Source organism: Toxotes jaculatrix, chromosome 6 (genome assembly GCF_017976425.1).
Source record: "Toxotes jaculatrix isolate fToxJac2 chromosome 6, fToxJac2.pri, whole genome shotgun sequence".
NCBI classification, from domain to species: Eukaryota; Metazoa; Chordata; class Actinopteri; family Toxotidae; genus Toxotes; species Toxotes jaculatrix.
In genome coordinates this window covers 5,709,852-5,735,029 of record NC_054399.1, presented here as the reverse complement: position 1 = coordinate 5,735,029, position 25,178 = coordinate 5,709,852, and the positions used below count along the sequence as shown (strand labels likewise).

At 43.0% G+C, this 25,178-nt stretch overlaps 1 protein-coding gene across 1 annotated transcript in view; it reads left to right on the top strand.

Moving 5' to 3' along the window:
* ncanb (neurocan b) overlaps window positions 1-25,178 on the top strand; it is a 98,928-nt gene that overhangs the window by 12,781 nt on the left and 60,969 nt on the right. The window contains exons 6-12 of the mRNA XM_041040365.1: window positions 916-1,145; window positions 1,279-1,447; window positions 5,904-6,078; window positions 8,080-8,207; window positions 11,156-11,449; window positions 12,604-13,473; window positions 17,767-18,975. Coding sequence (XP_040896299.1) covers window positions 916-1,145; window positions 1,279-1,447; window positions 5,904-6,078; window positions 8,080-8,207; window positions 11,156-11,449; window positions 12,604-13,473; window positions 17,767-18,975 — 3,075 coding nt within the window. The remainder of the gene's footprint in view (window positions 1-915; window positions 1,146-1,278; window positions 1,448-5,903; window positions 6,079-8,079; window positions 8,208-11,155; window positions 11,450-12,603; window positions 13,474-17,766; window positions 18,976-25,178) is intronic.

Sequence of the window (25,178 nt, the reverse complement as noted above, 5' to 3'; positions counted from 1 at the left end):
TAGTAAGAAGAAACTGAGCAGAGACTGATAGGGGAGCTTGACAGGTAACTCTCATTCACGAACTGTTCATACTGGATAAACATATACAGACAGAGCAAAGAGATGATGACATGTGTTATTGTTTTTGCACGAGCTGAATTCACATTTCCCTCTGCGGCGTAAATGAGCCACCTCTGTCTTTTCAGGCAAGGTGACACAGGATTAGAATAAAATAATTAGGCATGATATGACTCTGTAAAATGAGTTTTACTCTGGTTGGAGGAAGAAACATTAGAGACAAAAGCAGGGGAACATTGTAGGATTTTGCTGAACGGTTGAAACCTGAACTCTGCTGAATGCACCACACATTTCCTATAATGATACCCTTTCCCTGTCATCACTTGTGTTGATGGAAGTAATTTTTGTATCTCTGTGGTGGTGCTTTAAGCTGCAAAGAGGTGGTTGATATTGATCCCATAATGCATATCCAGGTTTGATGTACGGCATTTGAAAGGACTTTTGATATCTTGCCTCCAAAGTGAAGCCCTGCCTCCCACTGTTCAGGTAGCACAGTAATGGTCTGCTGGATCAATGACCAATAATCAGAGAGTCACAGAGAGCCTGTGTTCTTTCCCCCTTTACTCCACAATCAGGAGGATCTGATGGAACAAAAGAACCTGGAAGGAAAGCACATGTTTTCTCCTACAAGAAGCAATTAACTAACGTCTCTCAATGTAATGAGAAATAACGTCCTGTGGCTTCATTTACAAGATGGCATTGATTATCCTCTCCTCTTCTCTCCTCTCCTCTCCCCTCCCCTCCTCTCCACTCCTCTCCTCTCCTCTCCTCTCCTCTCCTCTCCTCTCCTGTCCTCTCCTCTCTTCTCCTCTCCTCTCCTCTCCTCTCCTCTCCTCTCCTCTCCTCTCCTCTCTTCAGGCGTAACCAATGCAGACACTGTGGTGAATATGCGGAAAGTGACCCATCAGACCATAAGCGAGGAGCTGTCCAAAACCGTTCTCCTCCCCTGCCTCTTCACCCTCCGCTCCAGTGCCAGTTCATCCCATGAGCCCCCCAGGATCAAGTGGACCAAGGTCTGGGGCCAGAGAGGCTCCGACGGCCTGCAGAAGGAACAGTCGGTCCTGGTGGCCAAAGACAGCGTGGTCAAGGTACGGTTTTGGGTTAGAGCATCTCCTGTGTTTGGTGTTTGTTTTTTTTAAGCTTTTGGAAAAGATGGTCAGGCTCAGTGGTGCATTAGTCGTTTCCCTCATTCATGTTTATCATTTCTTTATATACCCCCAGGTGAAGAAGGCGTTCCAAGGTCGTGTAACGCTGCCTGGTTATAACCTCAACCGCTACAACGCCAGTCTTGCTCTCACCGGGCTTCGTTCCAGTGATTCTGGTCTGTACCGCTGTGAGGTCGTGGTGGGCATCAATGATGAGCAGGATACAGTTCCACTGGAGGTCACAGGTGAATAACATGTAGACTCTTTTCCCCCATAAGGCAGACATTTTGAATTCAACTCACACTTGAGGAGAGAAATTTCATGCTAGAGCAAATCAAGCTGTATGATGATCTTGTGCTTTATGATGAGCACTGTAATGATCCAAAATTTCTTTTTTTTTTTCATGTTTATCTCAAGAACATGAAAATATATTCTGTATATACACATTGCAGCTGGTTCACATAAAGGAAACAGATGCTAGGTAGCTAGCTACTACAAGCTAGTAAGTTTGCTAACTTCTCAGGAGTTGTTGTTCAGTATTAATAAGTAATTTGGTGGCAAATAAATCTAATGTGTATGTAATTGATTGAGATAACCCAATAGCAATTAAGCCTTTACACAAGTAATTAAAGGTTTCATTAAGTATTCAAGTTGAGAAGCCGTGATTAGCATCAAATAATTAAGTGACTGCTGAAGCTAAATCTTCACTGACAGTGAAGAGATGCATTTGAAAATAAACCAACAGAGCTGCGACCATTTACTAGAAAAGATAGCGTTTAAATTAAAACCACCAACTATGTTACCTTGATTTAAGAGCTGATTTAAGAGCTTTAAACAAAAAAACAACTATTTTCTGCCTGTTTGGATGGAAAAATTGAAATATTCCTCAAGCCTGTGAAAATGATAGCTGAGGGACATGAACATGTGTTAATTGTTAATTCAAGTCAAGTCAATTTTATTTGATAGCACATAAAAACAATGACCAAAGCGCTTAGTTAATGAAAGTTTAACCTTTTTTCCATCATTAATTTTAAATGTGTCAAAGTTAGCACCTTGCCATAGCTGTGTTTTATTCTAATCTGATAGCTATAAGCTGTAATGTGTGTAGGAGTGTTAATACCAAACAGTCACACCCAGAAAGCATTATTGGAATAGAGAGAAAAAACGAGACCAAGCAAAAAGTACCTTTGTAATCATGATTATAGTAATAGTAATTGACCAGTAATTAACACCATTTATGTCATTCTAGGTGTGTTTTTTTTTACCTACACAATTTATTGTCTGAGCGAATCAGCACTCCACTCTTTGGCTGTGTGCAGCTCCCCCCGTTGCTCTCAAGGTCTGCCACTATGAATAATAATGACCCTGTTTTCCATGTCAGGCTAATACAGCCATTACAGCCAGAGCTGTTTACTGTCCGTGTAGAATGTATGATGATGGGGAAAAGGTTATGTAACTAGAACACATTAAACATCATTGACCTGGTGCCACTCAGGTGCTGTTCATGCACTGAAAGCCTAATGAAACTAATAAGGTAGAAACCCGGGATCGTACACTGTTGTCAAATAGAGAGCGTTGTGTGACTCTTTGCTGGCTTAACTAAATGGACAACCCATTTACTGCGTTATCTGCATCCAGGACACCTGTATTTGTGGAATTACCAGACTAGCTGGAGGTAGTTCACTGTAGTAGAGCCATAATTACTGTGTCAGAGTATTTTAGCTGCAGAGCTATCATCAGATTCTTTCCAGGTCACTCACTATTTTTAATAATAAGCTATTATCATAATGACCACAGGGAATTGCACAATGCATTAGTGACTGTACACTATGCTGCCGCTTGCCACAAATCCATGCTAATGTTGCGAACATCAACTCCAAAAGCCCAGAAGCCTGATTCTTTTACCCAGACACAGCATGCTACAATGGCTACATCGTCTGTCACTGAGAGTAGCACAGATAATCTCCGCTTCATTGCCTGCACATAGCTCATATGTGAATAGGTGGAGGCATGTCTGTGTCTGTGTGTGTTTGTGGGGACAGTTGTATGTGCATGCTGGCACAGGCCACTGTGTCTTTATAATTTCAGTATCTGATTTTCTCAAGCAAGCAGAGCACCTCTTCATCTTTCTTCATAAATTCACTTTACATTTAGTAAGCAAGAGCCCTGTCACTACGCTTGGGAGACCCTGTGTCCACCCCCTCTCGGCCAATCGATTAACGCGCTATGAAAACCACTCCTTCACGGAGAAACCAATTACGTAGCCGGCGAGGAGTAGCCATCTCCAGGGCTTAGTCTTAATTGGCAGTCACGCTACACGGCAGACCACAGCTGTCTTCACACTAATTCTACTGAGTGCTTAACGTATTAATTAGCAGGTATTGATACTTCTCAGCTATATCAATATCATATTAATCCACATTGCTCTTCTCTTAGAGTCATTTGTGTGTGTCTAAGCCACGATCAGATGCCGTTTCTCTCCTGCTATCCCTTTTTTTTTTTCCAATGTCTCCCCTACCTCTGCCTTACTCGCTCTCTGTTTTGTCTTTCTTTGTCTTGGCATATATTGACTGATCAATTGGCTGTGTCTCAACAATCAGAGCGCAGTGCCATTGACTGTGTGTGTGTCAGCCATTGTTTGTGGTGAGATATGGCTGCCCACCATTAACTGGTGTTAGGACAGTGGATACTGTATCAGTGGCGAAAAGCTCCTGTAATTGTTTATAGGTGCATAATTAAAGCTGGAGCACTGCAGGCCTCCAGAACAGCTGCAGCGTTGCCTGGTATTGACTCTACAAGTTTCTGGAACTTTACTGGATGGATGGAAAACAATCGATCCAAACGACAGTAGATTAATACCACTCTCATTCCTGTAAATATGAAGCTACAGTTTGTTAAACTTTGTTAGCTTAGCAAGGTTAGGTTGGCATAAAGACTGAAAGCGGGTGTCTTTCTAAACTCTAAACTCCAGCATCTCTAAATATAGAGGTATATAATGATATAATGTGGTGCTGGTAGGCAGATTTTATTACCTTTGGATAGAGCCAGGCTAGCTGTTTCCCCGTTTCCAGCCTTTAAGTTAAGCTAAACTATCCGTCCTATTTATTGGATATACATAAGAGGGGCATCGACCTTCTCATCTAACTCTAGGCAAGAAAGCAAACAAGCATATTCTCCTAAAATGTCACTCTATTACTATTTTTGGCACTCCATGATTTTGAATCTTAATATACAATTATACTTATATAGTTGAAACTCATTTTCTCAACTGTATCTCTTTGTGTTTAAACAAATTAATGTAATTTGACTGTGTATGTTTTAATACAGTTTAGTGTACTAAGACGTAAGCAATAATGCCAAGAGCCAAGGGACAGTGACTGCTCAACAGTGCTACAATGAGGGCATCGTACAGTCACAAATGGTGCCTTCCTGTTCTTCTCCCAGGAGACACTGTGGGGATGTGTGAAGATGCAGAGGGTAAAAATAGAGGGATGAAGTACTGGGTATTCAACCCTCCTGTGGAATGCAACTGGGTTTCCCATTCTGAGAGGAAACCCATTTGTCTCTCTGGTGTACGTATTAGCCAGCGAGCTAGCATCTCTGTTTGGACAAGATCCCGCGGCCACAAAGGAGAAAGGATGGAAACTGAGAAATTAGGAGATGGAGAGAAGGAACAAAACGGAGAGGATTTCTGCTCCACATTTCTGTGAGGATAAGACCGAGATGACAGAATGGCTGGATGGACTCGCGGGTTTGTGGGGAGAACTGTGTCTGTGTATGTGTGTATGTGTTTCACACAAACACACAAGGCCCTTCTTGCTTTCTGCGCCTATAGCCCGGAGTGCTAATGCTCAAATTGCTGCACAGGCCTCAATCTCACAGGAATCTCTGTCACTCTCCCAGACAAAGCCACCGAAGATAAAGGAGTCGTGTTAGTAGCCAGACGCCCACTGGCTTTCATGTCACTGCAGGCTCCTCAGGGAAGCAGCACTGCGTGAATGGCAGGGGTGGGAGGTGAGGGAACATTAGATGGACACTTCTGAAGCTATGCCATTCCCATTTAAGTGGAATATATGCTCCTTTCACAGCTCAGGGAATTGTGTCGCACTCTTTCCCCAGGTTCATTTTTTTGGGCCACTTTTTTTTCCCATTTTTTTCAACCTCAGTTGTTTATATTCCTGTCTACTTCTCACCCTTTCCTCTGTGACTTCTGTGAGAACATGCATCTCCTTGAATACAGCGTATCTCTCTCTCTCTCTGTTTATATCTGCCTTCTTTGTCTTTCCATAATGAGCACGGAGGCAGGCGGAGTGCGGCAGGATGACATTGTGTGTGTACTGTTAAAGCAGTAAAATAAACATCACCACTGTCTGTCATACACTGTATCCAAGGGCAACATCTCTTTTCTCTGCTGATAAGCCGACTGACTCTCTGATGCAAATGAGCCTCACATACACAGGTTGCTGAACCTGAATGCTGTTGTTTCCTCCTGAAAAGATGAAACGGTGTCAGTACATGATGAGGATGTGTAGAGGGCTTTGTGCTTACGTGTCTGTGAGTGTGTACATGTTCATGTTTTAATGGCTCAAGGTTACAGTTCATAAATATTTCTGTAACCCAAAGGTTGCAGGTCAAAAATGTATGCAATTAGTTTGTGCAGCATCTTCTCAACTTATCACACATTCTATCACTCTTCTCCAGGTGTGGTGTTTCACTACCGGGCCCCTCATGACCGCTACGCCCTGTCCTTCGCTGATGCCAAGAAGGTGTGCGTGGAGAACTCTGCGATCATCGCAACGCCAGGCCAGCTGCAGGCTACCTTTGCTGATGGCTATGACAACTGTGACGCTGGCTGGCTCTCCGACCAGACTGTCCGGTGAGGCTTTCGACTCTGGGTGCATGCGCGGCAAGTCGTTCAAAAGCCAGAGTTTTAGTTTGTTGCTGTTGGAATAACTCTGAAGAGGATGCTCTGTACTATCACTATGGTTACTCATGTAATGTAGAGTCGTTCATGCTATTAGCGCTACTACACTCTGCATGATTCTCGTAAAGGGCATCATCAAGGGTGATATTTCAACACAGTAGTATTTATACAGAGAGAAAGAAACAATGAAGAGGAAAACTAATTACCCCCCTGGGTAGAATTGGCATGACAACAAATAAAATGCAGCTAGCCATGCGTCATGGGAGTTATAAACACAGTTATAAGCACGTCTTTGAATGATAAAAACCACTGATGCAGAAAGTTTCTGTCATGCATCTTCCATATAGTTAAATTCTTTCATTGCTATTTTTCAATGCTTTCTTATATTTTGAAGTCCAGATCCAGAGCAGTACTTCATCTATAGACGTCAATTTCCCCATACATGACAGCTTTATCTGAATGTCCTGGACTAAACAGTAACTAACAGTATTGAACTGACAGTATCATCCAGTTCGTTGCACCAGGTTGCTATTTTAAATTTTGTTAGTTTGCAACAGGATCAAAAATTTTAATAAAAATAATTGCACTCTGCTACTAAAATTATGCCTAAAAACAGAAATCTTGATGAACCACGTAGTTTTTTGTAAATGCAAAAAAGTGAGCAACATAATTGGACCTAATTGCTTGTTTGCACACTAGAAACTCAGTTGGCTACATCTGCCCCCTCTGAGCTGTCTGTCAGGCTGCTGCGTGTGCTTCAGCTTGCCACCTTCCATTAAGTCCCTCTTAACATTACCAGTCAGAGCCCGTCTCTCAACAGTGCTCTCCATATCTACATTTTAATTTCAAATCGCTGTTGCTCCAGTAGCCTCCGCAGTCTGTTGTCTCCCTGACAGTTTTTCACAACCATCCTGCAGCGTGGCTTCCTTCCCTGTTTCTTTCTTTCCTTCTGTCCTACGCTCCTGTTGTTTTCACTCGGGAGCTATCTAATTGGTCCAGATCCAGGAGGCTCCGGCTGCACATCAGCCAGAAGGAAAGCGTCCAATTAATACGGTGGAAAAAATACAGACATCAGCCGTCGCTCCATCAGCCACCAAGGCAGAAAGAAAGAGGCTGAGGCTAGAGACACTACAAGACTTGGTTCTCTTGTTATGCTCTGATGAAAACAGGTTGCTCATAAACACTGTAGATTTATGGTTATGTGCAAGTGTGTGTGTCTCCAGTCTGTATATTTGACCGTGTGTGTGTGTGTGTCTTTTCTTAGTACTTCATAAGTCCCTGTATGCTCAGCGTAATCTTTTAATCAGCCTCTTTGCCTGTACCCTGGTGCTGCTGGAATAAATGTTCTCGAGGAATAATTGCACAGTTTGAGCCTGAATATATGTGTGCCCCACAGGCATGCCAAGCCGCTGAAGGAATTCCTGATTGTTTTAACTTCTCCTTGACTTCCAACCTTTACCTCCCTTCCTCTCTTTCTCACTCTCTTTCTAAAGCTGTAACATTGGTGGCATTCTTACATTGTCAGAGCACAACACATTTCAAAATGATTTACAGTTAAATGGTTGAAAAATTCTTCTGTGAAACTCACACAGAGGGCTGAATAATTAAAAGAAATAAGATTCTGAATATAGCGAAGTGCTTTCCTTGTTGTCCTCAGGTTGTATGTGCCTCTCTGTGGCCTTTCAGCCAGTTCTCTATGTGTTTATTTTATTCTTCGGGGAAACATATTTGGGTAATCTCTGAGAAGAAGATGTGCTTAAACTCATTGTATTCAGGGGGAAGAGATGGTAAAAGTGTAGTTCAGTTTTCATCCTATTTTGTATGCGTGTGAACACAGTCTCATCCCTGGGGAGCCAAGTTTGTCTGTGGCTGCCTTTTTCAAGGCCAAGCTATATTAATCTCTCTCTCCTTCTTCTTCTTCTTCTCTCTGTCTGTGTCCCTGTCTCTCTGTAGGTATCCCATCCAGTCGCCTCGGCCTGGTTGCTATGGCGATCGCGAGGACTCACCTGGAGTCCGTAACTACGGCACTAGGTCTCCTGATGAGCTCTTTGATGTTTACTGCTTTGCTAAGCAGCTTCAAGGTAGGAGTCAGGAGCTTGGTCCATAAATTTCGGTTTAGTTATGCACGGGCCCACTAAGCTGTGGGTGTGCAGAGCGGGAATGCTGTGACCAGGACTTAATACTCTGTTAGTACAGAAAGGATGAGGGCAGGGGGAGAGGAAGGGGAGGAAAGCTCATGGAAGTGAGGGTGGGGGGGGGGGGGGGAGGAGAGTCAATATTGAGTCCAGCTGTCATGTTACAACCTCCTGCAGGCACGAGCTAAATGGGTCAGTGGAGTTATCGTTAAACTTTACTTTTCGATTTGCAGTGCCACAGGCAGAGGTGGCAAATTTCAAGTCATTATCTCATACTTGATTGTTCATTAAAGCCCTCCCCCAAATGGTGATCGTCCTATCATAGATTAGCAACCACAACTAGACACAGCAGCCCTGTCAACACAGCAACGCACTGTAATCTAACACAGCTTTATTTCCAGTGCTAAAGGCAGAGCATTTCTTTGGATTGTTTTACCTGGAACATTTGGCTTCAGTCTTTTATGTATGTTATGTAATCATGAAAAATAAATTTAAAGCCATTTTGCATGTCTCTGTTAATGACAGTTGTCATTTTCAGTCAGAAATGAGAAGCCTGCTTTTGTTTACTTCTGTGAGAAATCAAAAACCCACTGCTTCAATCATTTTCGCAAATTTCGCAAGCGGTAAATCTGCCACCGCTGTCACTGTAAGTGGCATGTGCACCGTTGTCAGGAGGGAAGCCTTGTCAGGCATAGCAACAGTAACTAAGGGGATGTGATTAGCAAATGGTTAATTGGAAAAAGTGCTACAGTGAACAGCCAGTATGTATATATAAATAAGTACTTTGAACCAATGGGGGATTAGATTCAAAGCTCTTGCCAGATAGAGAAAATCTTTATGTACTGTAATCTAATCTATATATAATTGGAGGATGTTGTTCTTCAGGAATAGTCCACTGTTCCATTAATTATGGTTCAAGATAAAGCTGAAATGTATATTTTCCACAGAGAATTGATTGTTAATTAATTTTGACAATGACAATTCCAAACTAAGATGCAAACATTTTCTGGTTAATGCTAAAACGTGACACACACTGCTTTAAATAGTCTTTTATATGCTATATAGTAGATTGAATATCTTTGGGTTTTTTATTGTTGGTCATACCCAAAAAAAAGAATAAAGAAAAAAAAACATTTTGAATGTGTCTGCATGGGTTCTTGGAAATTGTGATTTGTAATTATGGCAGCGTACTTAGAAAATCAGTGCTGTGCTCACTCTTTTGTTGCCATTTCATAAACCCCAACTCCATCCCAGCATTCACCCGTACACTTCACCTGTACACTAGCATTAAGTTCCCCGGGAGAAAATTATTATCATCACTCCCCCTGTCCCTGCTGTGTTCAGCCTGGTGTTTTTTTTTTTTTTTTTCATGGGGAGTGACAAGGCCAGAGCCTGACTGCCAAATAACAGCTCTGCACATATTCTACATTCACATTATGATTTATCCCGCGTGAGCTGACAGACTGAAATTAGGCGTGTGTGATACTTTGTTCACTTCCTGCATGTTCTAAAACACAATCATAAGTTTTTTAACAGCCCAATCAGACGCACTGCAGGGGTCAGTTTATATGGATCTCTTGTTATAAGGTTGTACCTCCACAACTATTATTAAGCTTAACAGTTCTAAAAGTTACCAGACCTATTTATAGATGATTTGAACGCCCTGTATGTGACTGAGATGCTGTGCAGACGATTACATGACCACCTCTAGACTTTATATCCAGCAGCTTACGATATCATTCAGTGAAATTAAGAACCTGATTGAAACAAGCAGCAGATAATTGTCTTCAATCAAACTAAAATTACTAACTGATGCATAGCTGTGTGTTTTCGCTTTTATTCGGTAAAAACAACAACTAGAGGCCTAATTAATAAACTCTTTACTTCAATAAGCAACTGTGTTCTGTAAAAGAATTTGGTTGAATTTAAATTTCTCTGTCTCTGCATATTTCAGCGTTTACTGTGTGAAAAGTTTCATTTATTCAGATTCTCAGAAATTCTTTTCACCATGCTTCCGATAAATATTTGAGGCATCTTCTAGCATCTATTCCGAAACATCACCGCTCACATAATCCCATTCTGCTTCTTTTTCCTTTTCATTTTGTTCGCATCTGCACCCCTCACCTTTCACCCCTCCTTCTCAGTTCATTTCAGGATCCTCGTATCAAACTTGTTCTTCTGTTCTCTGCTTCTCATTCACACGGTCCACTCCTCCAGCTCATATTTTTTTCATCACACGCTGAGTCGCCAGTGAATAATCTGTTCATATAATTTTATTTGTGCTGTGCAGACATAGTCGTCCTCTTGAGCCCTCTGTCTCTTACTAAAATCCTATTTTTTGCATCACTTTTTTATCCACATCACCCCTACCTTTCTTCAGCTGCTCCTTTCTTCTTCTCTTTCAGTCTCTTCTGTGTACTTGTCTTTCTTTTAGATTCTGTGTTTGCAACTGCTTTGAATTCAAAGAATTGCCTTTATAAAGTCTCTGCTTTGAATTACCGATTTTTTTTAAAATAATTTTAGGCACAAATAAAGTGCATTCTTATGCATAACAAGTAAAACTTTTCTTTCATCCCTCTGCTTCAAGTCTCCACCTCTTATTGCTTTGACAAAAAATGAAGAGAAGATGGCTATAGCTTATTGCCTTTAAAGTAAAAGTAAATACTGACAGACTCATCTGCAAACACACAACAAAGAAATGGGTGTAGACTAAATGTACCTACATCTCATTGCATAGCCAAAAGAATTGCAAAACCAACTGTCAAAAATCTGCAATCATAAGCCGGCTGAGCAAAGATAATGTCAGTCTGAAGGCTAAAATGCCTGAAAGCTATCAACTGTCCTCTGTAAACTGAACTCCTTGTCTCACTTCTTGCTCCTCCTTTTCCTCCCAGGTGAAGTTTTCCACTCCACTGTACCGGAGAAGCTGAGCCTGGCCACAGCCTCCACCCACTGCCACTCCCTGGGAGCCCAGCTGGCCACCGTTGGGCAGCTCTACCTCGCCTGGCAGGCCGGTCTGGACCAGTGTGATCCAGGCTGGTTGGCGGACGGCAGCGTCCGCTACCCCATCAATGTCCCCCGGAAGAACTGTGGCGGAGACGAGCCCGGGGTGCGGACTGTCTACAACAACCCCAACCGCACTGGCTTCCCCGACACCACAGCCCTTTTCGACGCCTACTGCTACAGAGGTACTGCGAGCTCTGTGGTGACAAACTTGATGCACCATCAATCTGGTAATTGCCATGGCAACGACAGGGTGGTCTGGGGACTCACTTTCCATTCGGGTTTTTAATTAGCACGTGATGTTTATGTCACACATGAAGTAGCTGTGAAGAGGCTGCGCGAACATTTTCATCCCCCCTGGTGGATTTTAGGGCCTGTGTGTTGTGTGTAGTGAAGCCTGCGAGGGAGAGAGGGAGGGAGAGAGACAGGAAAAAGGGGAAAGAGAGGTTGAAAGGGGGAGAGATAGAAAGAGGAAGAGCATGATTAAGTCCAACTGGGGTTTGCAATGACTGTGTGTGACCTTGTCCTTTTATCATGTGCCAACTGAGACAGGAATAAGTTAGTTTCATCTTCACGTCAGACTGACTTTACACCACACCAGTCTGCTCATCAGTATTGTGTATTTCATAATTTAGCAAAACCTATTTAGCAAATTTAACATCTGTAGCTTATTTTTGTTGGTCTCACTTGCATTGATTGTCGCAGTCTACAGATTGATATCTGAAAATGATATTTCCACAGATAGGGGGGATAAAAAAAATTGTGACGTTATCATCTTTCACAGCGACAGCTTATAAAATTTTCATTGAAGTGAAACAACTGCATAACCCAATCATTTTAAGTAAACAAGAACAGCATGAGAGCAGAGCAGCAGTGTATCTGTCAAAACAAACAGCTGATAGATGAACCTCTTCATTGTGCCCATAATGTTGTATGCACATTTATAGTATTTAAAACATTTTTTTTCCTTCAGCTAAAAGTAGATAAAAATGGTAATATGTTTTATTTAATTACATAGATTTGGTCCTTGTAAATAATATAGTAAGTACAATCTAATTTATTTAAAATGAACACAATATTTACATATTTTCATGCTTATGTTTGGATTTATTGGTAAAAAAAAACACATCAGATCCACATGTGATAAAACTGTCATTCCAAAACTGTGGGGCACGCTCTGCATTTAATCTTGTTTCGACAGCAGTAACAGGTTTACTGCAGTACGAGGAGAGAGAGAAACAGCGAGGTCAAGTGCTGTGTTGTCCAGTAGCAAATAAAGCAGGTCAAGTGAAAAACAGCACAGTTGCTTTTGATGAAATGTGGCTATTGTGTGTTGCAGCCCACCAGCCAGCGGGTGTCCAGGCTGCAGAGGCACAGGCTTTACACCAGACCATGAACCCGGCAGCACAGGCTGTCTCCTCGGTCACTGACGCCCAGCGCAGTGCCCTTTTTCCCAAGACTTCCACTTGGACTGGCCTGGTAGACTTGGACAAAGCAGGAGTGCACTCCATTGCCGGAATCAACAACTCCTCTGAGATCTCTGAGGAGCACATAGTCATTCACTTAAGGCCTGAGGAGAGTTGGAAGGAAGGGCAGGATGACCCTAGAAGCAGCCAACTCAGCCAGGAGGAGACTGATGGCCCAAAGAGCAACAACACCTTAGGCCTCTCTGACCTTGAGAGCCAGGAGAGTCATGGAGGTTCTGCCCACGAGGAAGAAGATGGCGGTTATTTTGGATCTGACACCCCAACATTATCCTCGCTAGCTTCTTCGACTCCCCAACCTCAGGCCAGTAACAGTGTGTTGGCTGAGTTTGTGAACACTCTCATGAGACCCTTTAGGTACTGGACTGGGGGTGAGAAGGTTGAAGAGACAGGGACGGGACTTTCGGTGCCTGAGGAAAAGGTAGGAGAGAACCAGACGCAGAGTGAAGCATCCAGCGGAAACCTGAGTTTACCCAAAGCCAGCAGAAACAAAGGCAGCATGGACAACGCCATCATGGAGCACAACGGTGATAGTTTTTCCTTCAAGGCGTCTACCAGTGGACTACAGGGCCCCGTGGAAGGTCTGTCTGAGCAGGAGAAAGAGGTGATGCCATTGATTCGATTAGTCCCTGCAGTCCAGAACACAGGGCAGAGCAACACCAGCACCCAGCCAGGAGAACAAGCCTCCAGCACATCTGCTGACAACCCCGTGTCCACTGTTAATGGTGAGAGCCAAGCATTGATCTTCTTTGTGCGTATTTAGGGTTCACCTTTAACCTTTAAAACAAATAACTGAGTGAGAAATTGAAATAGGAGCAGGGGTGAGCTGAAACAGTCTCACTCCAAATGGAGGCGTGGTGCATTTAAATGACACAGGTAAATATAGGATCTGTTCATGTCACACTTCTTATGCAGTCTCTGCCTCTCCATTCCACTCCCGAGTATGCCGTAATATATTCCTCCGCAGGGCAATTTGAAGTATCACTGTAAATTTAATTAAACAGTAATTGCAAACAAACAAAAGCGGCATAGCACATACAGTAATGCAAAAATGTTGTCGTGGAGTGGAGACTGTTCTGCCTTCATTCTCATATTTATTGACAGAGTGCTTTGTTTACAGTATACGCTGTCAGAAAGAGTAACAGCTTAGTTTTGAATTTTAATCCATTGTGATTCTATAAAAAGTTAGCTCACATATATATTGTCTGTTTAGAACAAAGCAGGCCTGCATCACCAATTTCAGATTATTTTTAGCAGTCAAAGATAGGCCGGTATTAGCTGTGGAGAATAAATTAAACTGATGAGAAAAACAACTTGTCTTGACTTGGAAGTTTAAGAAGTCTGTGCTGAGACACGGAGAGAAATGTTCTCTGGGAGTGTGAGAAGCCTTGACAAATGCAGGGGTCCCCATTGTTATTCTCTGTGTGTTTGCGAGTGTGTGTGCTGCATGTGAGAGTTCTGAAGAACCTGGAGGCCTTGTCAGACAGGTAACATCCACAGCAGAGTGAATTACCCTCAGGAAGGATGCGGTACAACACCGCCGAGGTTAGAAAAGGTCACAGGGTCGCCATTTTCAACTCATGGATTCTTGAAAGCACCCTGGCGCCAAAACCCCCACATCACTTCCTCTGGTTTATAACTCTAGGGGTAAAGGTAGACTAGAAGATTAAAGGAACCGAGGATGCTGGACAAATAACCACCACAGCAAGGCACCGCTGGCACAGTCATGCCAAATTACAGCTCAGAGGAGAAATGCACCAGATAGAAAATGAAAAGAAGGTATATCACATCCTTGGGTGGAAGATGGCAGTTTTTTTTTTTCTTTTCTCCGGCCACCACAAATAACACATCCTTGGCATCAGCTAGAAGGGGAGGATACAAAGTAAGACTAACACTCTCCCGCAGACAGCTAGAAGAATGATTCAATAAAGGTGCTAGGCTTTTCTCACCTAGCAATCCCGGGCTTTATTAATATAAATACTCACTGCTGTGCTACCTGAAATCCGACGCCACCCCCCAAGGTATTAATGAAAATCCAGGCTTTAGTCGGTATGCATTATTCACAGCCGTATCCAATTAACGTGGAGGTTGGGCCGCTCTGCCGTTCGCTCTCACCTCCATCTATGTCTCTGCCAATTAAGCCTCGGCTCTCTGAAGGTAGGCGGTAATGATCACTACAGCGAGGATGAGCAACACAAGAGGGGGATGAGTAGACAGAGGAAGAGGGAAGAAAGGGGAAGACGGAGAAAGGCGGGTGAGGAGGGTTAGGGTTTTCTTTTAATGTTGCATTGATGGAAAGCTGCCCAACTGATGTCTCTTCTTAAACTAGCATCAGTGAGCTGAATTAACTCTGTTATTACCCACCGCAGGCTATCCCTTGAATCTCAACACTCCTTGGTAATTGATGGTGTCATGTTGCCTCTTTGATTGAGGGGGATGCAAAGCTTCGCACTGCAGACAGCGCATCCAAAACAGCGAAGAATTTAAATATTGAATCAAATGATTCTGAAAATTGGAAAAAGGGTCTCTGAATGGAGAGTAATAACTTCAATTATTTTGCCTGCAAATCAAAATATTTTGAACATTTTATTGAATTTAGTATGATTTTTCTCAAGCTCCTGCTAGAGTGAACGGCAGCCAACAAAAGCATGCAGAATTTGAATAAGCTCCAGATGCAAATCCTGACTGTCTGTCGAAGAAACACGCGTCTGCCTCTCAACAGTCTCGTCCACCTCTGGAGACTGAATTTATGTGATAGGAGACAGCGGGGTCTGTATGCTGGCACTCAGTGTAGATGCTCCTGACATGATTCACATGTTCATGCAATAACTTCTCAGTCTTTTTTTTTTTTTTTTTATTAGATACCATATCTGCAGTCGGGGCTGAGGTGGCATCGGTACCACCTCTCTCTATCCCCCTTTCTGTCTCTCTCGTTGTCAGCCTCCACTCTCACAATTTAATATCATGTCTGTCTGACCCGAGGGATTCTCTCAGTCTCGTTTACTCCAGTAAAGTGGAGTCAACACAGCAGAACCACTCATAGTGGAAGCACACAATTACCATCTGAATGGGGTTTATTATAAGTTTGTTTGTATTTGCGGTTTTTCCACCAAGCCTTCCACCGAACAGATTTACAGCAGCAGGGCTGAACTTTAACCGCGCTCTGAATAACTCCGTGAAATCAGCCAAACCTATGTTGCCTAATTGTCTCATTTTATTTATTACATGGGTCATTACATAGATAATCAAACCAGATTAATGTGTTTAATTATGCTCACTTTCATCAGTGTGTAGTAAAAGTATGTAATTAGCTATTTGGATTATTAATAGGACAATTACGCTGGTCTTATGAAAATGAACCTCGGGCTCATAAACCTCACTTAGGCAAAAGGCAACAGCGGACCTTATGAATAATTTACAGGCATTTTAATATTTTATGCATGGACATATTTGTATATGTTCTCCCTCTCGTGGTAATTTGTTGTGCTGGGTTGTGTTGCACCAAGCTGAGCGACGATGATGGAAGCAACACTAGCTGGGCCTCTCAGTAACACGACGGCACTGCTGCTCTAAAAAAAAAACACAAACATGCACACACACCAGCCGTGAGTCACACATGCAGACAGAATGAATTATTGATGCTGTACACAGAGTCTGGTTTAAAGCCGTAAGCTGATAAGGTATAGTGGACCACTTCATCTAAATAAACAGGTCTAGATGCAGCTTGTTGTGGAGCAAGTCATTTGCTTATCGTGTTGAAAGTGCTCCTGCGTTTTTCCACATGGCTTCTCTCACCAGAGGGAAGTGTATTCCACCAGGAGGTTGTCTGGGGTAAAAGAGTCCACAGGGAAGAGGAAAACAGGGGCAGAGAAGAGAAGTGTGAAATTACTTTGAATACACCCTACCATCCTTTTGGTGTGTGTCTGTATCTGTGTGTTTTTGGGCCCCCATCTTTGTCTACAAACTCCAGCAACTCCAGTAGCCACACTGATCAGAACCACTGGTGAGGAAAGAAGCTCACAATATCCAGCTCAGAGTAAATTACAGTTAAGGGCTAGTTTCAGTTCACTACAAGAAAAAAAAAAAACTACGGAAGTTTAGCATTGGCATGCTGGCAAACACATAGCTGACACACACAAAGTTTAAAAATAAGGCTGTTGGGAAATTTGTTGTATCAATACGTAAAAAGTTGTGATGGAGCCTTGTGGGGAAGATGAGGACGACATGATAACACATTATTGATTGTAACAGTTGGTTTTTGGAGGTTATCGGCATCAAGACAGCCAAGCTGCCTTTTGTTGAGTTGAGAGGACAACTTTAGGGGAAATAAAGTCTCAAGGACAGTAAACATATATATTTTTTACTTTGATTGTTGCTAATTTAGTCATGAACATGTAATTATGTAATGTTATAGAGAATAGGGGTTTATGGGGGTCTATTTATTTTATTTTACTTAATGGCACCCCTCACTTGGTAAGAGAGAAACAGCGTTTTGATTTTTCTGTATGTCCTGCACATACAGTGAATTGACAAAAAAATATCTGGTTTGATTTGATTTGAAAAAAAAAAAACAGGGTAAACATTTGCCACCAAGCCTTCTGGAGCTTTGACCCTTTTAGTAGTTTCCTGTTTCATGGTAAACTCCATCACCAGTGGGGACACAATCCCAAAGGATGTGGTCTAAATTTCTACACACTGTCTGCAGTCTGAGTTGATTAATTTTATATCCCAAACAGAAACTGGTTTGCCATGTGCAAAACAAAAAAAAAAAACACAAAAACAAATCACTGACATAGTCCACACATGGCTAAAACCCTTGCTCAGTCCAGTCTCCAGTCCATGACGAAGATACAGTTTCGTGTTTCCGTAATAACTTAACTATAAGAGTGTCATTGTGCTCATGTAAGCCAGGCATGAGTTTTTAATTGCTTATTCCACTTCCATAAAATTAAATCCACCCCCTCCCCCGATAATGGAATCACATTAATTAGTCTCTTCTGTCTCTTTGTTCCCTGTAGAATTCACTGCATCAAGCACCCATGCGAGAACACTTCCCAGCGAACATGTCAACATATCCCGCCCTCAGGGTCCCAGAGGAGGCCCAGCGTCTGCTCCCGCCCCCAGCAGCCACTTTCGATGGGCGATCAAGTCAATGCGTGGCTCTACTAAACTAGGCCCCCCAGGAAACATGGCCAGTGTGGGTAAGCGTCCCACCTGGGAGCCGATGGAAGCCAAAGCAGGGCCCCTTGAGGTGATGACCCTGCCCGCCTCCTTCCGACAGGACAACCCAGAAAATTATTCAGGTGAGGGGAAGGACCAGGACGGAGAAGAGACTGCCACTCCATCAGCTGCTAGAACTACTGCGTCGGGGGAGGAGAGGGGGATAGAAGGGAGTGGAGAGGGGAGCAACTTTCCTGATGGGTTTGGAGTGAAAGTCAACAACTTGGACAGCAGCGGTGTCAAGCCGAGTCCTGAAACGGAGTCTTCGCTCAGCCAGAGTGAGTCTGTGACTGTGGCCGAGCTCACCACTCTGTCCCAGTGGCAGCTGGTGGAGCAGCCTACCACCCAACCTCAGGAGTCCCAGGAGCCAGACACGACAGAGGAGGCCAGGGGAGAGATCCTCTACGTCCGCCGGCCTACTCACAACCTCTCCTCTGCCTCCTCACACAGAGGAGAGGGCAGCTCAAATTCAGGATTTACTCCTGTTTTTTGGAAGCACGGCAAAAGCACAGTCAGAGAGGAGGTGGTGACTTCAGCAACCGAAGCCTCGATGGAGGTTCTGACAACCTCTGAGGTGACCACACCAGAGCTTCTGACGACAGATCCTACCACCACAGCGACCACTACAGAAAATCCCCCTCACAGCTCCTCCACAGAGGAGCCATCTATTTCCGTTTCAATGGTTCCGGAGGAGCAGGACAAAACAACGACAGCACCCAACCTGCAGGAGGACGGAGCTACCGCAGCACCCAGTGCGGGATCTCAAACGGCCACGGGAGTCATTCAGTTGACCACCTTTGCATCCGACTACAAGGTTGGCGCCACGGAAATGGAATCCAGGTCAGCGGTGTCTGAATCCTTCGTGGTGGGAAGTCGGTGGACACCTTTCAAAGGCGTGAGCCAGAAAACAGAGGAACACAAAGCCAGGGAGACAAAAGACAACAAAGACACAAACAATCCTTTTGGCATTCTCGTACCCAACTGGGCCTTTGGTCTCGTCCCACCAGGTATGTAAGCTCCCCCGGTGTTCTCAATGAATGAACCTCACTGTCATTATTACCCTCATGATTATGAGTGATTATCTAATCAGCAGCGATTTATTGAATTATGCATGCAGCTCAGCGAGAGCCAGAAACATCATTCATGTCATCTGCCATTCCTGAGGTGATGCATGGTACAGTAACAGCAGTATGTGAACACTGCTGCATGCCCTTCACCTGAGTTCACAACCTCTGCTCACCAACTCAGATACACACACACACACACACTTCTATGTTCTTACTCTGTCTTGTGTTGTTTCATTCTACATCTCCCCTCTCTGTCTCTGTTACTCTGACATCCATCATGCATTCTTAATTCGGTCTTGTTCTTTTTTCTTGCCTTCACATCCTCTTTCTCCCTTCATCCATCCCCCCTCCCCTCCCACGTTGGTATAGAGACAGCGAGGCAGTGCACTGAGGTGAGACCAACTAGGTCTTAGTGAAGTAATTAGCGGGTCAGAGTGAGTCCAATTAGGTGAACTGGGGAGAGGCAGAGATCCTAGTCCCCAACAAATCAATGTAGACACAAACTACAAGATGGGACTCGTAATTGACTGCGGTCTCCTCTCCTCTCTCATTTTCTAGTTTGTTCATGTTCACCCGCATTCAGCTCAACTTTCTTCTCTCGCACTTTATCCCTGAACTTGCTGTTCATAATAATATCAGTGTCTGTGCTGTTTGTCTCAGCGTGCTCTCATTGATTTCTTTTGATAGTTAATGGACTTGCTACTGTGGCAGAAAACCACAAAGTGAATTAACATAACAAAAGCTGTAATCCTAGGGCCACTCGTCTCTTCCTTGTCTAAATTTGTAATCTTAACAACCAAAATGTGTTTGCTTAATGTGTGTGTGTGTCTAGAAGGACTGCTGTATTTATTATGCATTTGCATATGCGGCTAATGCCACTCATTCATCCTCAGCTCAGTGTGCCTACCACTTTCTGGGTTTTGAAAAATGCATTTTTAAAATTAGGACTCAGATCATCATCAGTCATCCTGCTCAGTAATGTACATTTCTAAAACTTTTGCTCCTAAATCATCATAGGAAAAGGTTAGAGCTGGTACGGAATTGAGTGGCTGCATTTACATGAGGCCTTGCATGCCACTAATAATCATGATAATAACCTAATATAGAGTCCATTTGCCTACCTCCTCCTCAGTAAGAAGAAGCGCTTGCTTCATTCTTTTAAAAGAAGTGGTGAAAACCTTTTGTAATACATTACAGATTAGTATTCTTATACCATCAAATTCCTTCACATTAATGGGTTTTTTGAATTTTATTTTTTTTTTACGTTCTCACCCACTGGACTTGCATCACAGATGTTCCTCTAGGACAATTCCCCACTTGAGTGCCTCCATTGTTTTGTCATTTGCCATTTTCAAAGTAGTGTGTCTTTCTCAGAGAAACCATCTTTGGTCAAGTAATGCGTTCTAGTATTTTCAGGGGATTGTGAGGTTAGGGACTTGTATTCTCCCATAAACTATGGTTTCAATAGAAAGGACAGCAGCAAACCAATAAGAGTGCAGAGGCTCAACACGGGTCCATCTTATTTATGTATGGTATATTGTATACTGTGGTATATTCAGTATGTTTCCTGTTTTCTGAATGCATGCCGCAGAGCAGGACCATGAACCCTCGCCCAATCATTCGATTTAGTGAACGTGTAAACACTACTGAGATTGATTTCTTTCGGAAAAGAAAATTTTTATTTTGGGTTGAGTGATGTAATTGCAGCTCAGGCACTGAGTCTGTTTCCTCTTCAGTACCATCAGTACAAGAGTACTGATGATACTGTGAGTACGGAGACGGTCAGTACAAGAGTACTTTTTTTGTCTTTATCAGTATTTCTGCTCCGGTGACATTTGAACGGAGTGAGTGGGCCCTGCTCTTGTTGAGTGATTAGAAGGATGACACCCCTCCCTCTGTTTGACCTTTTGTAGTTGTCAGTTTTAGTACAGAGAAAATTACAGCAATGGTTGTCTACCCATTACAGCAAAGAGATAGAGACAGAGAGGAGGGAAAGGGCATGAGGATGGACATAGGAGGAAGAATGGGGGGGGTTGAGGGAGAGTGGGAGAGAGGTGAGAGTGTCCTCCACAGAGCTGTGGAAAGGAGTACATAAACCTCTTTAATCAATGATCAGGGACTACACTAACACAGTCCCGTGGGCCCCCGGCAAGCACATTGTCCCTCCACATTTGTTTGTCCTTTGTCCTTCTTTCCTTTTCCTCTTTCTTTCTTTACATTCTTGTGCTTCCTTCCAATCATCTTCGTTCATTTTGCGTTATCAGAATGGTCTCAGTCCCCCTGTGTCCTATTTGGCCGTATATCAGAGTGATAAAACAGTGGTATATAATGCCACATCCGGCTTTTCCAATTCCCCGTCGCTCTGGCCTCCAGCTAAACCCACGCAGATGGGTGGACACACACACACAAAAATGAATATATGTGAAGAAACACCAGCATGCCAATCTTGCTCAGGAGTAAACCACGATAATCCGTCCCATGTGTCGCATCACCACACACACATACACACTCAGAATATGTCTTAATCCTCCACTGTGAACACTGTGAGAAAGTAAACAAATTTTATTTTATTTCTTTTTTTAATTACTCATATCTTCATTTCCATATTGTATAATCCCAAAGACAGTATTTAAAGAAGTTACACTGCAAAAAAAAAAAAAAAAAAAAAGTTACAAAAGTGCTTTCCAGACCAGTGAATCCCAACCGGCGTGGAAATTTTCCGAACAGGTCAGAGCACTGGCATGCAGCCATGTCGAGTGACGAAGCGAGGTGGGGTGGACACACCGATGTTGGCTGTCCGTCCAGCCTTTAAATTACAAATGCCAGTCTGATACTCTGGCAAACAGGGTACAGGATACGTCTGAGTTATAGCCATCCTGACTAAAGCCTTGTCCAGGGCTCAAGATGGATCAGACCTCTGGCAACATCAATAACACAGCAGCCAGCCCCCAACCAAATTAGAGTGTTAAATTTGGAGGAGAAGAGCCAGTAGGTTGAAGTTTGTGTGTGTGTGTGTTGGGTGGGGGGGGGGGGGTGAGGGTGAAAGAACGAGATAAATGGAGACAGGGACAGGCTGGGGTGGCATATTATCAGTATGGGTCTGTGGATAGATGTCCAGTTTGTCTGCTGGCTCTTTGAGTCCTTGGATAGGCTGACTGGAGGAGCAAGAGGGCGCATTCTCAATGCCGCATATAGAAGTCTATTGATTTTCCTGCCTCTCCCTCCGTGCGTCTCCCATCTTTTTTTCTCTATCCTTCTTTCTGTCTTCTCTGTCTCTGCCTTACTAGCTCTTTTCCATCTCCCTCGCTCCCCATCTCCCTGACTTTATGTCTTTTATTACTCCTCTGGTCATTGTTATGAGTCTCCCTGGCATAATGTTTTGATAGCCTCTTGAACTCCAGTGTGGTACAACACAAGGCAGTCAATTGCTGTCTAACCGTATCTGTCCCCTGTACGATCCTCAGCCTCAGCAGGCTCCTCGCCACTGCCTCTTTTAAAAAGAGTCACCTCTCTTTAAATCCATCCACTGCCTAATCTGTCATCCTCCTATCTGCTTCTCGTCTCCAAGTTTCTTTTCTTCTTTCTTTTCACGGTGTAATTCTACCATTTTTCCATATCAAACACTACTGCTGAATTTAATCCTGCGCTATTGGCTGCTGCTTATTAAATGAATGGGATTTGTTAAAGAAGAGCCTTCAGGGACACTGGGCTCCTTCGTGGTGTGGGTTGAAGCGGCGTTACACAACGCTCTGTGCTGACTGAGCACAGGCTCTTTGTATCCTGTTAACCAGGGGAATAACGAAGCAAAGTGTTGAAAATGAGCTTAAGCAGACTGCGGTGAGAAATCACACTGAGCCTTTTGTGTACATCGCTGACTGTTGATAATGATGATGCAAAGCAGTTTAAAATCCACTGAGTTTTCTGTCAGTCCCTAATGTCAAACTCTCTGTAAACACCTATGAATATTCTTGAATAGCGGTGCCTTGATTCTCCCTACGTAAGGCCAGAACCTTCGTATTAGCCTCTGTGTGAGGAGTTCTGGCCCCTGGTAAACAGCAGCCTGTGGCTAGAAATGCTAATCTGAAATTGCAGGTAATGGAGGCCACTGTATGCTAATGTGTGCTGCTAAAAAAAAAAAACTGTTTGTGGGGGTAGAAGAAGTGTGTTTGCACAAAGCAGTACCAATGGGGTCGGTAAGGATCAAAATCCGGTTTTGCATTTGGGAGTGGTGACTGCAGACCAAGCTACGAAACCACTTAGCCTATTTGTTCTTGCAGGCCTCTTCACGTCGCACAACAGGGATAAACTCCACATCATTTGCTAACGAGTTGTGGGCTGAAGTTATCTGGAGTGCACATAACATCTTCAGTAACGTTAGCAAAGATAAGCTGTCCTAACTCTATCTGCACCAACCATCATAAGACTGTGGCTGACTAAAGGCTAAGCTAGTAAACTAGACTCGGCTAGAAGCTAATGCTCTTAAGCTTTTGTTGCTAGATTGTTTAAACAGCAGTGAAAGCATCTTCAGTAACGTGATGCATTTGAGGGATTTAAATCGAATCCTTGAAATTTGATAGGATTGCGGGAGAAGTGGGCATGGTGTCTCAGGACTGTTCACCTCCACCCACATGAATGAATAAATTAGAAGTTTTTGCTAAGTATAGAAGTTTTGCCAGCTAAGATTCAAACACACAAACACACACCTACATATGACATTACGATATTGCTCTGTTAGCTGCCCTCTAGCAAAAGACCAAGTGCGGTTTTATAAGCAGGGTGGGGTTATAACTGGTCACCGGAAATTAAATAAATTTATCAGATAAATTTATGTAACAGCCCCCAAGTTCAAGATGAGTCAGTAAAAATATTTTTATTATATTTCCTGCACTTTACAGGAAGACAAAAGAGAAAAAATTAAGAGAAAAAATATATTTTTTAAACAAAGACTTTCCACAGGGATTGAACACGGATGATGTCTTTTTCATCTCACTGTCTCTTTAATGCTAAGGCTGTTTTGTAAATGGATTTTGGCGAATTTATTATGATATAGACTAAGTACAGAGAGAACAACAGAGTGGATGAGAGGAGGAGTGAAGATTAAGAAGAGTGAAGAGATTAAAACTGAACATTGAGGAAGGAGGGAGAGCGCAGACAGACTATTATCAATCCTCTAGGAAGTTAAGATGTGCCAACAGGTTCACACGTCATGTCAAATTTGATATGTTGACTTTCTTCTCACAGTAGTTTTCAACCTTCAGAAAGTGTTGTTTAGCACAGCAGCTCATGATACGTGTCTCTCACTGGACCAAGTCAAGCGCTGAGCCTGGAAAGGTCATTGAACATTACAGCGAACGCTGATGTGACAGGCAAATATTTGCTGTTTTGCAAAGTGCATTATTTTTAAACTATTAAATTAAGACACACTGTGACTAAATAATTCAGTGAGGGGGTTTTTTTTATTGTCTGTGCAGCAGGCTAAAATCTCAAGCAAAATATGTGTTATCAGAGTGCTCACTCACATTTTGGGGATTGAAAAGTGTTGATTTATACATGTAGAAGTCAATGAAACAGACAGCAATGTTTGTAAAGAGCTAATGCACCATCAAAAATTTAAGTTTAATATTCTGCAGTGAGCCTGAAAATAAAAAAAAACAAACAGAAAAGCTGTCTTAAACAGGCATTTTTATGGCAACATAAAAATGCTTTATTATCTCTGCTGCCACAACAAAACCTGGTGATTATTCAGCCTCTAGGAGCCCCATCACAGGCAGTTGTATTTTATTTTCTAGATTGTATGACCCCAGAGCTCCCATTATGGCAGATGAATGACTGAATCTCTTGACTGTTACTGGTAGCAGATCTGCGGCCGAATTGAAAAAACAAGTTCTGTTGTTGTTTTTATGAATATTTTCTTTTCCCACAGCCCTCTACAGATCAGTTGGGAGGCATACCAAAGTGCTGCGTTAACTTCAGTAGCACAGTAACAATGGATACTCTGCTCTGTGTTTTTTGTTTCCCTGGGCACAGCATATGCCTTTTAATCATGTATTTGTTTTATTAGCACACTGCCTTATGCTCACATATTCATAAAGCATTGTTGTGAGACAATTTTTGGTCCCTCTCTCACATTTCCTTTCCATACT